A 17,266-nucleotide genomic window follows, 5' to 3' on the forward strand; every position below is an offset into this window, starting at 1 on the left:
CCCCCCACCCGCCCCAGCTAAGTGTCATCTGCAAACTTGCTGAGGGTGCAATCCATCCCATCATCCAGATCATTAATGAAGTGTTGAACAAAACTGGCCCCACGACAGACCCCTCGGGCACTCCGCTTGATACCGGCTGCCAGCTAGATACATCGAGCCGTCGATCACTACCCGTTGAGCCCGACGATCTAGCCAGCTTTCTATCCACCTTATAGTCCATTCATCCAATCCATACTTTTTAAACTTGCTGGCAAGAATACTATGGGAGACCATATCGAAAGCTTTGCTAAAGTCAAGATATATCACATCCACCGCTTTCCCCATATCCACAGAGCCAGTTATCTCATCATAGAAGGCAATCAGGGTGGTCATGCATGACTTGCCCTTGGTGAATCCATGCTGACTGTTCCTGATCACCTTCTTCTCCTCCAAGTGCTTCAAAATGCATTCCTTGAGGACCTGCTCCGTGATTTTTCCAGGGACTGAGGTGAGGCTATAGTTCCCCGGATTCTCCTTCTTCCCTTTTTTAAAGATGGGCACTATATTTGCCTTTTCCAATCTTCTGGGACTTCCCCCGATTGCCTCGAGTTTTCAAAGATAATGGCCAATGGCTCTGCAGTCACATCAGCCAACTCCCTCAACACCCTTGGATGCATTAGATCCGGCCCCATGGACTTGTGCATGTCCAGCTTTTCTAAATAGTCCTTAAGCTGTTCTTTCACTATTGAGGACTGTCACCTCCTCCCCATACTGTGCTGCCCAGTGCAGCAGTCTGGGAGCTGACCTTGTCTGTGAAGACAGAGGCAAAAAAAGTATTGAGTACTTCAGCTTTTTCCACATTGTCTCTCACTAGGTTGCCTTCCCCATTCAGTGAAATGTTCTGGTGGTAAAAACAGCGACGCCCTCTCGACGCTAGCTCTTCCACTAGTGGAGCTACTTTGATGCTAGTACAGAGGTGGGAAAATGCTGGCACAAGCAAAGCCTGTGGTTCAAACCAGGGCCGTTTTGAATCACGTGCTTAACTTGCAGCATGCCCGGAAATCCCAGTTTAATTACTTCCCCAAAGTGGGCATGCTTTCCTGACTTGGGGCTGAGTTTGGGAGCAACCACATAGCTTTTTTATTTCGGTCTGACCCAGAAGCTGCGTAAATCACCTTGATCTTGTATAAAGCACTCTGCCCCCTCTTGCCCAGTCCTGTGTTCTAAGTGACAGCAGGATAAAACCATAACTCCAGGCATCCCAAATGTTCCCCTTCCTGCTTTTCTCCCTCCACTGCCTTACCATTTAAAACCCCGCTAGTGCATTAGGCTGGAGTGGTGGGTTACAGAGAAAATGAATTATTTTACCATTGTTCCCTTTTGAAATGCACGATGATTGCTGTGTGTATCTGTGCAGAGGAGGGGACTTTCAGTCATTTCTTGCTTAGCAGTGTTCTGTTCTCAAGGCGTTTTTGTGTGTTTTGCAGCTTGAGAGACGCACACCGTTTACCTGGAGTTCTGTTCTCTGAGCAATGGGTTATTTGTGTAGGTGGGATTGGGAGGTGCAATAGCATGTGCCTCTCTGCCGTTATGCTTGGGAGGACGGTGTCTATCAGCCTGTGGTGACTGAAAATGTCCTTGTTTTAAATCCCTTGTGAAACGTCTTGGAGCATGAGATGTACAGAATGAACTGCAGCACAGCCCTCAAGGAAAATGCTTCCTTGAGAAAACAATGAGCCTCTGTACTTTTATGCCAGTCTCTTCAGCCAAGCTCTTTCCCAGCATTGGTCAGTGTCCACTCTGAACCCCCCACCGCCTGGCAAAGTGGACAAGTTCTGTCACCCCATTTTACAGACTTATGTCCTCAGGAGACTAAACTGTTGTGTGTGCCACCGGCAGAGAACGAGAGAGACTGAGATGGCACGGATGCCCCTGCAATGGCAGGAAATCGATTAGGTGGGCTATGCTCGGTCGATGACCCGCGCCCCATTCTGCAGCGGAAAGGGCGCACACACACAAACTCACACACCATGTCTGTGCCAATCTGTTCTAGGGGAATATTCCTTCCGAAGGGATCGGTAGCAAGGCTGGGACAGGAGCGTGCTGCTGGGCAAGTGATGACACAGTGTTCTTAGCCATCTGCCTAATAATTGAACAGCGAGAGATTGGAGGGCTCAGGGGACAAAGGGAGGTTTTTGCTTCCAGGTCATTCTAAAGCTGCTTCCTTTTCCTAATGACTAGTGCTCAACACAGCACATCTTCACACCTCCCTCCCTGCTTAGCCCATTGTGAATCCTACAGATTGTTTGACGTGTGCTTGGAAACGGGTTGCTTTTAAACAAAAGTCACTGGCCCAGTAAGGACATGAAGCTTAGTTTTGTTTATTAGCAGCATGTGGTGCTGTCATGTCAGCTGAGTGCTTGTTTTGGGGGTGTGGTGGTGTGTTAATTTAACGCATGTGGCATAGCTGTGCATTGCTTCCTATATGTACAACATCAGTGCTTTCACGCCCATTGCCTGTGTCACGGTTCACCAAGGCAGGTCTGTAAATCCTCCCTTGATTCAGTGGATGAAGGAGAGCCGGGGGGCTGCACATTCAGCCCCACGTTTGATCTGCCTTTGAACAGTGGCTCTGGAATAAGAGCATTAACATGGCCTTTCATGCACCCATGCTGGTTGAAGGCCAGAGCTATGGAATTAGCAGTGGGTCCAAAACTGAATTCCAAATGGATGCTTGCCGTGCACAGAGGTGGGTTCCACAGAAGGCTTTTTGCTGTAACTGAGCAGCAGGCATTGAGAAGCTAATGGGAATGGAAGCTTTGCTCTCTGCTGCTGATTGCTTCCAAGGTAATACACGGAAGTGTCCAAATTATCCATCCAGAAAGCCAGCAGTGCCGCCTTGGGTGCGTGTCCTCACTACGCGTGTGGCATAACGCAGACACATGGTTTCCCGTAAAGCATCACCTGGTCCCAGACATGCCGTAGTAACATACAGGAGAATGGCTCTTGTGGCCCAGTGGTGGGCACGGTATTTTGGCAGTGGCACAGCACCGCTTGCTCAGGGCAGGAGCATGACTGTGCAGCTCTGCACTTTGAGTCTGCCTCAGACTCGCGAGAAGTAGTACCGGGGCTTGTGAGCACCCACGATGGTTTGCCTCACTGCATGCTAGTACTGGATACCTGCCCTTGAATTAGCAGCCAGGTGATATGGTGAGCCACTGGGAATGCCCTTGCAGAAGGGCGTGGAGGCTGGGGAGGAGGGGGACACTTTGTCAGTCGGGACATCTGGGAGGGACAGCAGCAGACTGGGAGTCGGTGCCCCTGGTTCTGTTCCTCGCCCTGCCACTGACTTGCTGGGTCACGTCACTTTGTCCTGGGCATTACTGGAATCACACTCAGAGGACAGGTTTCAGAGTAGCAGCCGTGTTAGTCTGTATTTGCAAAAAGAAAAGGAGGACTTGTGGCACCTTAGAGACTAACCAATTTATTAGAGCATAAGCTTTCGTGAGCTACAGCTCACTTCCTCAGATGCATATCGTGGAAACTGCAGCAGGCTTTATATATACACAGAGAATATGAAACAATACCTATTCCCACCCCACTGTCCTGCTGGTAATAGCTTATCTAAAGTGATTTCCAGCACAAATCCAGGTTTTCTCACCCTCCACCCCCCCACACAAATTCACTCTCCTGCTGGTGATAGCCCATCCAAAGTGACAACTCTTTACACAATGTGCATGACAATCAAGCTGGGCTATTTCCTGCATAAATCCAGGTTCTCACATCCCCCCACCCCCATACACACAGAAACTCACTCTCCTGCTGGTAATAGCTCATCCAAACTGACCACTCTTCAAGTTAAAATCCAAGTTAAACCAGAACATCTGGGGGGGGGGGGGGGTAGGAAAAAACAAGAGGAAACAGGCTACCTTGCATAATGACTTAGCCACTCCAAGTCTCTATTTAAGCCTAAATTAATAGTATCCAATTTGCAAATGAATTCCAATTCAGCAGTTTCTCGCTGGAGTCTGGATTTGAAGTTTTTTTGTTTTAAGATAGCGACCTTCATGTCTGTGATCGCGTGACCAGAGAGATTGAAGTGTTCTCCGACTGGTTTATGAATGTTACAATTCTTGACATCTGATTTGTGTCCATTTATTCTTTTACGTAGAGACTGTCCAGTTTGACCAATGTACATGGCAGAGGGGCATTGCTGGCACATGATGGCATATATCACATTGGTGGATGTGCAGGTGAACGAGCCTCTGATAGTGTGGCTGATGTTATTAGGCCCTGTGATGGTGTCCCCTGAATAGATATGTGGGCACAGTTGGCAACGGGCTTTGTTGCAAGGATAAGTTCCTGGGTTAGTGGTTCTGTTGTGTGGTATGTGGTTGTTGGTGAGTATTTGCTTCAGGTTGCGGGGCTGTCTGTAGGCAAGGACTGGCCTGTCTCCCAAGATTTGTGAGAGTGTTGGGTCATCCTTTAGGACAGTTTACCTCAAGTCAGATCTCCTGTACTTAGAAGCCTGAGGCTCCCCTGGCTGCCTGAAAAACGTCCCTTTTCTATCAGAACGAGCCTGCTCTGGCTGGCTGCTGGAATGGAGAAGCAAAACAGGTTAATTCGGTCTCTGACTCTGATGATTTGGCCTAGAGAGCATCCTCCTGCTGCACTGAGGAGGCCGTGTAGTTCTGCAATGGCACCTGTTCTGTCTCACTGTCTCCCTCCTTTCCTTCGCACGCTGGAGCCATTCACAGTGCAGGGGAGATGGTATCTGCACGGCCACGACTGCAGTTAGCTCCCCAATGGGTCTGGGCCGAAAACAAGGCCCAAATAACAGAGACTGGTATTTACATTGACTTTGAATGGGAGTTAAGTGCCCAACTCCCCTAGGCCCCTTTGGAAATCTCAGACACAGTCATTCAGAGTCCTCATTGCTCTGTTTCCTTGAAGCATCTGCTGAGCAGGCTGCTTTGAATAGCAATAAGGAACAAGTTCCTCTGACACAGTGTCTTATTTCTGGAGAGCTGCGGTGATTAATGGATTCTGCCTGCGGCTGGTGCCCCAGCCATCCAGAAGCAAAACACCATGTTCAGCAGCGCTTATTTTACTAAGTGTTGTGTGCAGAAATAACACGCATGCACGCACCCACCCATGAGCGAAAGTGCTGCTGAGCAATAACACGGGCAGGTAAACTGGATGGAGCCTGGATACAGTTCCTGATCAAAGATCAGCTGTGCAATCCGCATTCCCATCCTGCCGTGGAAGGAGAGGGTTTGTGTCTCTTGCCGTGAAATGCAGTTGATCTGATCTGCATTAGGCTACGACTGTTCTCTCGGTGACACACAAGCAGCCCCAGCTGTGCCACTGCCCCCCTCCCCGGTGTTGTTTACTGTAGCTTAGCACTTGTGATAAAGGCACTGTTCTTTCTGGGCAAGTTTTCCTAACAGATGCATCCAAGGCTACAGATGGATTTTAAATGGGACCTGGATGATGTGTACAGCCCACAGTGCCATCTGTAGCAATGCGGGCTCAGATAAAGGCAGTCCAATCTCATGTTCCAGAGGCCGAGCTCATCACTGTGGGGATCTGAAAGCAAGTCTTACCCTTCACCCCTGCACAGCATCACAGAACTGGCAAGGAGCATTAGCCGGAGTTACATCTAACCTGCTTCTGAGGAGACCCCAGACAGGAGACTGGATAGGACAGGCCCATGGACTGATCCAGTCTAGCAAATTTCTCTCCGTAAACAAGCATGTAATCTAGCTATCTCCATCGCCTGGCTTGATAGGGCAGCTCTCCCTCTTCCATCCAGACTGTTGTCAGCAAGGGGATTGTAACAAGGCCAATTGCTAACCTGGCTGAGGTTGGTAAAGCAGTAAGCCGCTCTCAAGGATGCCGGGGTAGTGTAGATGCACAGCCGGCACAGTTGGTTCACTGGCAGAGGCACAAGTGGAACTTGTTGTGACAGCTATCAGTGGAATAAGGCCCAGGTCTTGAGGGCTCTAATCAGGGCATTTGTGGCAGCAGGTGTGGTTCCCAGAAGCCTGTGCTGTGACAACTCGAGTTGCCTGGAGGCCGTCCTCCATTGCTGAAAGACAGTTTGGTGTGAGAATGAGAATCTTCACCTTGTGATTCCTTGTACCCACAGTTCTGTGGGTCTCACGATTTCCCACCCAGGGCAGGGCCAGGGGCTGTCTATCAACTGGCATGAAATACCCATCTTAATGTGTGGGGGAGAGGCTGCCCCAACTCACCACAGTGCTTTTCCATGCCTGTCCTGGTGGGCAAACGGCCTTCCTTCCTGTTATTTTTCTGAGTCCTGCATGGTCCATTAGCGCTGTACTTTGGCTGGCTTTGACTGATCCTGCCAGGTTCTACCAAGCGCCTTCCTGAATTACCACTTACTTTATATCTCTCTATATTTATATATCAATAATTAGTGATGCTATCATCATAATTAAAATCCTCTTGGAAGCGTTCATGCACATTTACATCTGAATTGACACAGCCATATTCACAGTGATAACGAAAACAACTTAAGTGGGGGCAAAGGGGGAAATCTTAAAAAAAAAAAAAAAAAAAAAAAAAGCCCAGCCATTCAATCTCAAGGAGAATGAAACGCCATCAGGAACCTAACAAAAGCTCCATCCTGGCTTCATCAACCCCCTCTGTTTTTTTACCTCTCTTTGCTAAATGACGTTTTCAAGGCTGGCTGCATCTCTTGGTTTATCACAGTAAAACCACAAATAGGCGGAAGATTGCTGCTCTGGAAGAACATATTTCATCTCCTCCCAGGCTCATTATAAATGGCCATAGCTAAGGGTTATGCCTTTCCTGGGGTGGTTTTTGGCAAAATACCCCGCTGACAGAGGATCATTTATTTTGGGTTACTCTGGATCCAATCCAAGGGCCACGCACCTGTTTGCTATTGGTGAACTCCTTTGAAATACAGAGATACTATTTTGGGGGCTGAGAGTGAATGTATAGAATTTAAATAACATTCTCCATCACAGACCCATGACATAATGGAGGCCTGATTGAGGGTGCAATGCAGAATAATTGAAGCCCAGCAGCCACTGTATTGTAGCAAATGCTTGGGTCAGAGATGCGGTTGATTTTGCTATTCAGTAAGTGATGGCAGAATGGCAGTTTTGCTGCCCTTCAATTTGCTTGTCCTCCGATGCCTAAAGGTAGGAGTAAAGACAGCTGGGTGTAAATAATGGAATTGGAAATCTCCACGTTACGGAAGAGCAGATGAAGGCAAACAATGAAACTAAAGAGCGCTCGCTTGTGTAGCTTATCCTCCTTGTGCCGGGCCGTAGGGTTGGATTGAAATGAGTGTTCAGGCACATCCCACACATGGGCGTCAATAATAAATGTTATCCCAGTGCAGTGTAATACAAGAGCTCGCATTTACATAAGGCTTTGCATCTTCCAAGAGTACCACAGATGCTAATTAAGAAACCACTGCTATCTTTGTTTTACGCATAGGGAAATTGAGGCCAGGAGGTCCAGAGATGCTCAAGGCCAGTAAAGGAATCTGCATAAGAGCTGGGACTAGAACGCAGGTGTTGCTGCCGTCCTTAGAGCAGAAGAATGTGTGCATTAGGTACAGATACACCCTCTTCTAGTGCAGCTTGGTCCCTCCTCTCTGTCCCCAGAGTAATTGTGTTCTACCAGGCAGTGCACTCTAACAAGAGATGGCCTGTCTAGAAACCTGGCTCTTTCTCTTCACCTCCTAACAAACCCCTGCACTGGCACTGGCGGGTAGGTGGCCTCTGGAAGGCTGCATCAGTGGGTTGCAGCTTGGCTGCCCCAGCAACTCTGTGCTCCTTGGTTGGAGCAGCTGCTGAGACCAGGAGCCAAGGATTCCTCCTTGTCCCTTCCCCACCCCATAGGAATCTAGTGCCAGTTGTTCTGTTCCAGAAGAGGAAGGGGGTGGTGCTGGCCTTGGGATACCAAGGTGGAGAGTCATTGCCCCCAGCTTTGAGTGGATCCCCACCACATGGTCCTGCTGTCACAGCAGTCTAGGCAATCACACTCCATCTCTGGACAGTTCTGTGTAATGTGCCCAGGCTGGGCACACCTTAAGCATACCACATGGCTTCCCTTCTGCAGGCACAGCCTGACCCAGTCACACCCTTCTCCTCCTCTTGCTCTCTGGAAGCCCTTTGCAGGTCCAGGTGTAGCACCCCAGCCTCCTTGAATTGGCTGGGTTGGGATCGCTTCTCCACCTCGAGTCGCTTCCAAGTTTCCCAGCTGAGGCTAAATTGACTTGGATAAAATAGACATTTGTCTCCAAGTACCTGGTTGCAACTCTCCTCCTATAACGTGAACAAGTACTCGATGCAACTGCAATGGGAATAGCAGCAGAGCTATAAAATCACAGTGAATGTTCTGGGCTCGTTGCAGACATGGCTGTTTAAATTGTTTTCCATAATGAACAGCTGAATCTGCTGTCCAGTATTTTAATTTGGTTAGGGTGAACAAAATCTCCCCCGAGGCAGGTCTACCTGAGCCCAAATAGGGCCGGTGTCATTGTTCAACATCAGCTTCATCGTTCGTGCGTCTGCCCACAGAAACACAAAGCCGTTTCTCTTACGATATTGTGGCCCACAAGCAAAGCCTGAGAGTTCAGGGGCAGGGAGGTAGAGCAGCCCACAGGATAGTGAACTGGACAATGGGAGGCAGGCAGCCTGGGTTCTCTTCCTGCTGGCTGGGTGATCTTGGGAAGTCCCATCCCATCTCTGTGCCTCTGTTTCCTTAGCTTTACAATGGTGATGAGATTTACCCTCCTTTTAAGCGCTTTGAGAGCTGTGGATAAAAATAGCAATGTACGAGCTCAGTGCTATTATATATTGAACAGTTTCGCTATCTATCTCTCCTGATAAGCAGTCCTATGGTGAAATCCAGATCCCACTGAAACTCTCATTGACGTCAGTGGGGCTAGGAGTTCCCTCCGAATGTTTGTGTAACCAGCAAGAGTAAACACTGCTTTCCTTGGAAAGCGTAAAGCTCAGTATTAAAAGACCCAAACTGAAGGATTATATGCTGTCTTTTATTTTTGAAGCATCACTGCAGGTGTATTTTATTTAAAGTTAATCAAGAGTCATGCTCTTTCATCTTCATCGATTGCACTGCTGGCCTGTTTGCTGTGTCCATGATTTTGATTCATGGCCACTAGAGCTAAACGTCATGTGTCCTGGCTCGAAAAGAATATAAAGCATAGACTATTTCAGACATTGTGCCTGCCAGTAACACAGCTGAGTGTATGGAATTAATAGTGGATAAACTCTCTTGTTTTCATTCTGTGTTGGGATTGGTCCAAACACAGGTTTTTGTACTGCTGTAACTAGGTTTGTGTGTGTGTGTGTAATCCATGGCGTGTTGTACCTATTCAGCTGTATCAGTTTCTAAGCCAGTCTAGTTATAACAGGACAAAAACCTATGCGTAGATCCACCTTTACTTACTATGATCCTTTCAGTGTGTACTTCAGTGGGGGTGCACTTGGGACTGTACGTTGCTTGAAGGTATTGGCTCCCCTTGCTGTTGGGTATTTTACAGAGACCTGGCATATTGAGAGGTGAATGAATAAAGAGAAAAGCGGAGTACTTCTGTCTCCCACAACAGATACATGGAAACACTCTGTATCATCAATCCCAGCTGTTCGAAAATTATGAGATTGGCTTAGGAACCATCAGGTTTTTTATTTAAAAGAAAATTGGGGCTCTGTATATTTGATCTCTGAGCCTGTAGGAGACACGCTAGAGTGAGCGCAGGTTCCATTTTCATACTTTCTTTTTTTAAAAGAAGTTTCTAGTTCTCATAGCTGTAAAAAAAAAAAAAAAAAAAAAAAAAAAAAGCTGGGATTGTTGCATAATCACCTGACTCCAGGAGCTGGGGCTTTAACTTAAACATCAGATGAAACTTGCCATAAAATCATGAGAGTTTAGGCTATGCCCACACTGCAGTCAGAGGTGGGATCGCAGTATGTGTAGACATAATTGAGCTAGCTTTGATAACAATATCAGTGACCTCTTCAGCACGGACTGGAGTGGGGGCTAGCCACCAGAATAGTTATCCAGGGTCCCTGAATCCCCTGCTGCCACGGCTTTGCTGCTCCTGGTGGTCTTGCTAGCTAGATTAAAGCTAGCTAGCTGTGGGTATGCCTGCAGTTGTAGTGTAGAGGCACCATGGAAAGAGAGTGTGGGCTGTTGCTTTATGTTAGGTCATAGCCCCTAATACAGGTGAGGAGCACATTCTTCGTAGGCTGGACCTCAGAGGCAGCGCTGCCCTTTTGCAGCCAGCTGGGGAGGCTTTCCGCAGACTCAGCTTCCGCTGCGTGAAACTGTATCCACTCTGACTTTAGGCCCATGTCTGAGGCCAGGTCTACACCACAGACTTGCATCGCTATAACTGTGTCCCTTAGGGGTGTGAAAAATCCATACCCTTGAGCGACACAATTCTATCAGCCTAACCCCCGGTGTGCACAGCACTATGTCAGTGGGAGAGCGTGCTCTCAATGCTGGCAGCCCAGATGCTAGCTCCCTCGAAAAGTCTCCACTCCCTCTTATATTTATCAGCAGAGACAATGTTGTAGGAGCAATGTGAAATGACAAACATGTTCTTTATTAGCTAGCAAGTGGGGGGCAGGTGTCAGAGATTTGGCTGTCTGGAGCATAACTCTGCTTAATTGCTATTGTTTTTGTCGCTATGCTGGGGAAGGAATTGGGAACCACACTTCTTTACCCGTGCCCTCTCAGAATCCACCTCTTCTTATGGAGGTGCACAGTGGCTCAGCTCACGACTCAACCCAGGGTCAGTCACGCTTCAGAAGGGGGTTTCTGGTCCAGTCACTGGTGGCTGTTTGCTCTCGTGGTTCATTTTCAGCCCTCAAATCTTTTCACATTCAAGCATGTTAGAGGCCTGTGCAGCTGGCTTACTAAAAATAATCAGCGCTACGCCGGGGCTGACCTGGTACAGCAGCATGGATCAGCGCAGAGGACACTGGATTGAGAATCGATAAACTTGAGATTTGTTCCCCACTTGGCCTCTAATCTACCATCAGACCGTGGGTAAATCACTTCACTTCTCTGTGCCTCAGTTTCCCCATCTGTGAAACAGGGATGATGCTGATTCTTCCCTGCATGTAAAAAGTCCTCTAGCAATGCTAAACACTGTTATCATCATCGAGCATTTCAAGCACCCTTTGATTATGCCCTGTTGTAAAAATGCAAGTTGCAGAATCCCTGATGAAATTAAGCATGCCCACTATTGCACCTCTGTTTGTATTGAGGCCCACATTTGCAAAGTGTTTTGGGAACGCCGGATGAAAAGTTCAATAAGAATCACCAAGTATGGCTATTTCCTCTGTCAGCTGCATCAGCTCCAAGCAGAACTGCAAGATTCACATTCTGCATGAAATATTTAAGTATTTGATCTGTACTTGATTTGAACAAGTACTTGATGCAACTGCAGTGGGAATATATCTGTAATATATTCACATTTTCTTGGACAGCGTGTCTCGTTAGTTCATTATTCTGTGTGCTGGGAGGCACAAATGAAATTGCATTTTCCGGTATTTATTCTTCTTCTCTGCTGCGTATCTCCTCTGAATCCCCACACTTTATGTTAAATATGTTTAACATGGTTGCTTCATCACAATGTTGGTATTAAAAACTAAGTTGGAGAGAGATTACAGGTTACTGCCCTTTCCATGCCAGCAGCACATTTGAATTGTCTGAGCTTTCTCCTCTTTTAACACTGCTGAGCCTGCAGTAAACCAGTGCCAACAAGTGACCCCCACGACTCAAGTCTGAAGTGTGTATGGGGGAGGCACACCAGACAGAAAGGTGTAAGATCTGCACGGCTTTCTGCCCCAGGACAAAAAAGATTTCCGACATAAGCAATTGCCCATGGAATCTGCTCTTTGTCCCCAGTCTGCTGAGGACCACCAGGGCCCAGCACCAAGCGCGTCCATACGGAGATTGCCCCGGCATCGGTACTTGACACGGTGCCGAGGAAGGACTCTGGAATAAGAGACCCTCGGCACTAACGCACTCTGGCACTGCACACTGAGGAGACAACCCGGCACCACTTGCACTCACTGATGCCATACAAGCAGCATAGAAAAGCCAACAGAGGGTGCTCCCCGGTGCCGAAAACAGTGGGACCGGCAAGCACCGCACTAGTGTGTCCCTTGAAGGAGCACCCAAGCAGCAAGAGTCGGCACTGTCGACTTCGGTTCCCCCAAGAGGACCGTCGAGTCTGGTGCCCAGCAACTCACTGGAGGAGCAGTGCCAGGTGGAGGAGTTAGAGCTACCCTCCACCCCAGACACTTTTGAAGCTGCCAGAGCTTTAATTGCCATGATGGCTCCTCAGCCCCCAGTGGTCAAAGATAAGCCTCGGCACCGTCGCAACTGGCGCCATCTAGAAGCAAGCCGAGCATGATGCAGCAGTCGCCTTCCCCTGCCTGGCACCATTTGCCTGGGCACTGCTCCAGAACACCATCACCAAGACACCAGGCTCTGGCACCGGATTCTGTTCTGGGTTCCCGACACCAGTGGGACGTTGCTTCTCTTCCCTGGCACAGAGGACGGAGCGGCACCAATCCCTGGCTCTGAGAGAGGACCGGCACGGGCCCCTCGACACCAGTCCTCTGCATCGTCAGCTCAGCACCGGTGCCTGGCACAGTACCCTTCGAGTACCAGTTAAGATCTGTCTCATCAGACTTGGATGGTGACTCCTTCTATTCCCATAGCAGCCGACACAGATCTGACAGGCGATGGAGGGAAGAACCAGTGGCTTGGCACTTCCAGTGGCAGCCTCTGGCACAGTGGCCCTTTTGGACCCCCTGGGCTTACCATCAGGCCCAGAGCTCCTTTTCCAGGGGTTCCCACTCGGTGGCCTCTGAGCACCAACCACCCCAGCCAGCCAAGGACTGACCTATGCCCTGGGGATCCGAGGTGACTTTGGCACAAGCCCCACCGCTGGCCCATGTCGCCACTGAGGTGACTCTAAGGCAAGACCCATTGCAAGGCTGGGCTACTGCCACCATGGCTACAGTCGCCACAGAGGCCCCAGACTCTGTCCACGGGGAGGTCAGGGAGCCCAAGGGCCAGGAGAACCCCGTTCCACCTCTGGCCTCCTCATCTTCGTCCCCAGACAAGGCGGTGGCAGGAGCTTCAATCTTGGGCCCTCCTCCAGTTGATCACAGGGCCCACCAGGACCTTCTCCAGAGGATTGCCCACAACATGGGGTTACAGGCAGAGGACCCGAGGACCCCATGGTCAACATCCTCGCATCAGAGGGTCCATCCCATGTAACTCTGTCACTAATAAAGACGATCCAGAACAATATTAAGACTCTGTGGCAGATCCCTGCTTCAATCCCACCTATAGCCGGAGGTGTTGAGTGCAAGTACTTTGTCCCCTCTAAGGGATACGAGTATCTGTTCTCTCACACGCAACTATGCTCTTCGGTAGTGTTGGCAGTTAATGAGAAAGAGAGATGGGGGCAGCAGGGGCCAGCCCCTAAATCCAAAGAGTCGAAAAGGATGGCAGGAAGGTGTACACAATTGGTGGCCTGCAGCTGAGGATCGCTAACCTGCAAGCTAGCCTCAGTAGATATAACTTCAACTTTTGGGACTTCATGTTGAAGTATAAGGAACTAATTCCACCAGACTCCAGAACCGAGTTCTCGGCTATTGTTGATGAAGGGAAGGCAGTGGCGTGGACCTCTTTGCAGGCTTTGTTAGACTCCGCGGACTCGGCCACCCATACTCTTTCCTCAGGAATAGCCATGAGGAGGAGCTCATGCCTACAGGTGTCCGGGTTGCCCCGGAGCTGCAGCAAACTCTGCAGGACCTACCATTTGACGGCACAGGGTTATTTTGGAGCAAACAGACTCCAAGCTGCACAGCTTAAAGGACTCCCGGGCAACTATGAGATTGTTGGGCATGCACACGCCGGCAACCCAACGAAAACATTTCAAGCTCCAACCGCAGCAGCAGCGCCCATATCCTCCTCAGCCGAGGCAGGATTTTTATAGACACGGGCAGAAACGGCAGAAGTAAACCTTCCAATCCCCCTTCTGGGCAGGGCCAAGGTCTGACCAACCTTCACTGGGCTGTAAGCAGGCCTTTTGAAGGGGTGCCCGAAGACAGCGCACCTGCCACGACACTGGATCCTTTCCCCTTGTTTTATGAATCGTCTATTCCACTTCTTCTGTGCTTGATTCCAAATAACATTGGCCTGCTGGGTCCTTCACATGATAGAAGTGGGATATTCTCTCCACTTCTGCTCCTCCACTCCCTCCCATGCTCCCTTCTCGTCCCTCTTCAGGGACCCTTCTCACGAGCAACTCCTTATCCAGGAGGTGCAGGTGGTCCTTTGCCATAGGAGCAGTGGAGGAGGTTCCTTAGGAGCTCAGGGGCAAGGGATTCTACTCCCATTATTTCCTAATCCCCAAGGCAAAGGGGGGTCTCAGTCCCATCCTAGACCTGCGAGGACTCAACGAATTCATGGTGAAGTTATCCCTTCCCTGGTTCCGGGAGACTGGTATGCCGCCCTTGCCGTGAAATACGCATACTTTCACATAGCCATTCAGCCTGCGCACAGATGATTCCTACGGTTTGTGGTCAACCACAAACATTATCAGTTCACGGTCCTCCCATTCGGTCTATCAACAGCCCCCAGAGTGTTCACCAAGTGCATGTCAGTTGTAGCAGCCTTCCTCCAGAGGAGGCAGGTGCAGGTATACCCTTGCTAAATGGTCTCAGCTGGAATCCCTCTTTAAGATGAACGTCAAGCCCCCACAATGCAGCACCAAAAGCCAGTTGTTACTACTGCAGAAATATTGTCGCTCGCATCCATTTTATGTTGGGGTTTGTTAGCATTGTCCCTTAGGACTCAAAAGCAAAGTGGCCTGATGCAGCAACACTCTTTGGCCCATTTATTACTTTAAGCGCATGAGTAGCTGTGTTGGAAGCTAATGGAACTTGCCCATTTGAGCCGAGCATGCTCTTTCAGATCTATTTGTTGCAGGAGGTTTGTGTCTTGTCATAGATTTTTGAGGCCACAAGGGACCAGTAGACTAGCTAGTGAGAGCATGTGTACAGATAGGGGATATCCCAGACTAGGTATTGGTAGGGGCTTCCATTTGTTATACTCAGCAGCAAGAAAGAGCGAATGGAGATGGGGCAAAGGGATGGGAGGTTCGTTGGAAAGAAATTTGGCCCCACCTGACAGGTAGCAGTTTGTCCTCCTCCTGGCCTGGTGGGAAGAGAGCTTGGGGTATAAATTTTGGGCATAGGATTTCATCCTGTTAATCCTGGAGTTTATTTGACTAAAGCACGTCCCAGGAAGGCATCCCACCAAGACCTCAAGAGACAGAGTATCCACGGCTTCCCCTGCTAGCTGGTTGCAGTAGCTAATCAGCTAACCTGACCTCACTGTTATAAAGTTGTGCCCTATTTCTAATGTGAATTTATCTGGTTTATTGAAATCTCTGTTAATCTGTTGCTGCCATGTGGGGGAGGTTGTTCATTGCAGGGGGTGCCCCGGGGGTCACCGAGTTCTTGCAGTGGGTCTGACTGGCAAACCTTGCAAAGCTTGCTGAGTCTGCTCCAGATGAGCCTTTTGAACTCTCCTTCCTTTGGTGTTTGTCTTGGGAGGAGAGAGATGGAGCTTCAGAGGAGGGCCTGGGGAAAGGAATGTCGTTCTAGCAGTGATAAGCGTTATCCTCACAGGGATGTCCTGATGGTCACACAATAACTTGCTCCAGGGAACTGGTGTTAGGGCTAGCCAGCCAAAGCCTGCTGGCCTAGCACGGTCGATGGGGCAGTCTCTGAGCCCACATGCTCCCGCTATGAACATGCACTGGCCGATGGGTAAACGCGTCTCTGTCTCTGAACAGGTTTGGAAGAGGTCCGGTGCATGGTTCTACAAAGGGCTGCCTAAGTACATCATGCCTTTGAAAACCACTAAAGCCAACGAACTGCACCTGCGGCCTCGACAAGCCGAGCCAGATGTGCAAGAAGTGAAGGGCGTCGGGACCAACCGCTCCTACACCTGGGCCAGAGGGAGAGGTCAGTCGTTAATTTCTTCCCTGTGTTTTCCTGTCTTGGGAGGACGGGGAGCGAGTCAGTGGTGCAGTAGTGCGTGTTTCCTAGTGATTAGCATATGGAACTGGGAGCTCTTGGTTTCTGCCACTCGCGCAATGTGTGACTCAAATCCTTTCCCCAAACTCCGTGCCTCAGTTTCCCCCCTGTAGCTAGGGGATAATGATACTGCCCCACCTCCCACAAGGGATTATTAGTGTGTGCAAGGCAAAGCACTGCTCATCTCACCCTCCCCCCACAATCCTTGCTAATAATGATTGATTACAGGACTGAGAGAGAGGCCAGATGGGGCGTGGCTGCTCTGTACATGTGGTGTGCACATTGCATTTATTACAGGCAGGAGAGCTCGCTGTCGGAGGCAGATGAGTGGGATCATTCACTGATAAGAGATGCCTGCTTTTCCAAACGGGAGAGGCTGGCTTCTGTTGTCTGAGACCCTGTATCCTTCTCTCTTGCACACCAAAGTGATGTAGATGAAGTTAAGGGCTGTTCTGCTAGGGGTTAGAGGGGCGTTCAAACCTCTGTGGTCTCTCCCAGCGTTTCTCACCCTTTCTGATAACCAGAAACTGGCTTGCTGCCTTCATAAACTGCATCAGGAAGGTCTCAGGGACTGGCGCCTGAGAACCACTGGGCTATTCCATCCTTGAGCCCTCTGCCGAGGCTGCAAATAGAAGGATTGGTTGTGATGTAGCACCTATCTGCTGAGACCGAGGCTGCGGCATCCCATCCGTTCCACCAGCACATTTAACCTTTCCCACTGATTTAGCTGGTAGACGGTGACCATGTTCAGTGTCTGCTAATTTAGCCCCATGTCCAGAGGCAAAAGGCTCTGCGGATCCTCCCGAGCCATCTGCACCTGCTCGTGTTTGGGCAGAATAGTAACTGCTGCTGGAGTGCAGCACGGGTTGACAACTGTTTCCAGGCAGACGGATCAGAGAGGAGTTGAACGAACTGTCTCAGGCTTGGTGAAATGAAGCTGTTGGCCTTCATTCCCCTGGAGCTCGTGTGCGTCAGTGGAGTGCAGAAGGGGTTCACAGCACAAATGGATAGGTATGAAAGTGCACTCCTCCCCAGCCCTGGGATAGCAGCCTACAAAGAGCTTGGGATTTCTGCCATCCTCTGAAGCATTGGTCATTGCCAGAAGCAGATAAAGTAGACGGATC

At 49.5% G+C, this 17,266-nt stretch overlaps 1 protein-coding gene across 5 annotated transcripts in view; it reads left to right on the plus strand.

The window, feature by feature from the left end:
* RPH3AL (rabphilin 3A like (without C2 domains)) overlaps window positions 1–17,266 on the plus strand; it is an 86,330-nt gene that overhangs the window by 37,954 nt on the left and 31,110 nt on the right. For all 5 annotated transcript variants that reach the window (XM_084651071.1, XM_084651073.1, XM_084651072.1 and 2 more), the window contains one exon: window positions 15,899–16,070. In XM_084651071.1, coding sequence (XP_084507197.1) covers window positions 15,899–16,070 — 172 coding nt within the window. The remainder of the gene's footprint in view (window positions 1–15,898; window positions 16,071–17,266) is intronic.

Source organism: Lepidochelys olivacea (assembly GCF_965140295.1).
Source record: "Lepidochelys olivacea isolate rLepOli2 genome assembly, chromosome: 17".
NCBI lineage: Eukaryota > Metazoa > Chordata > Testudines > Cheloniidae > Lepidochelys > Lepidochelys olivacea.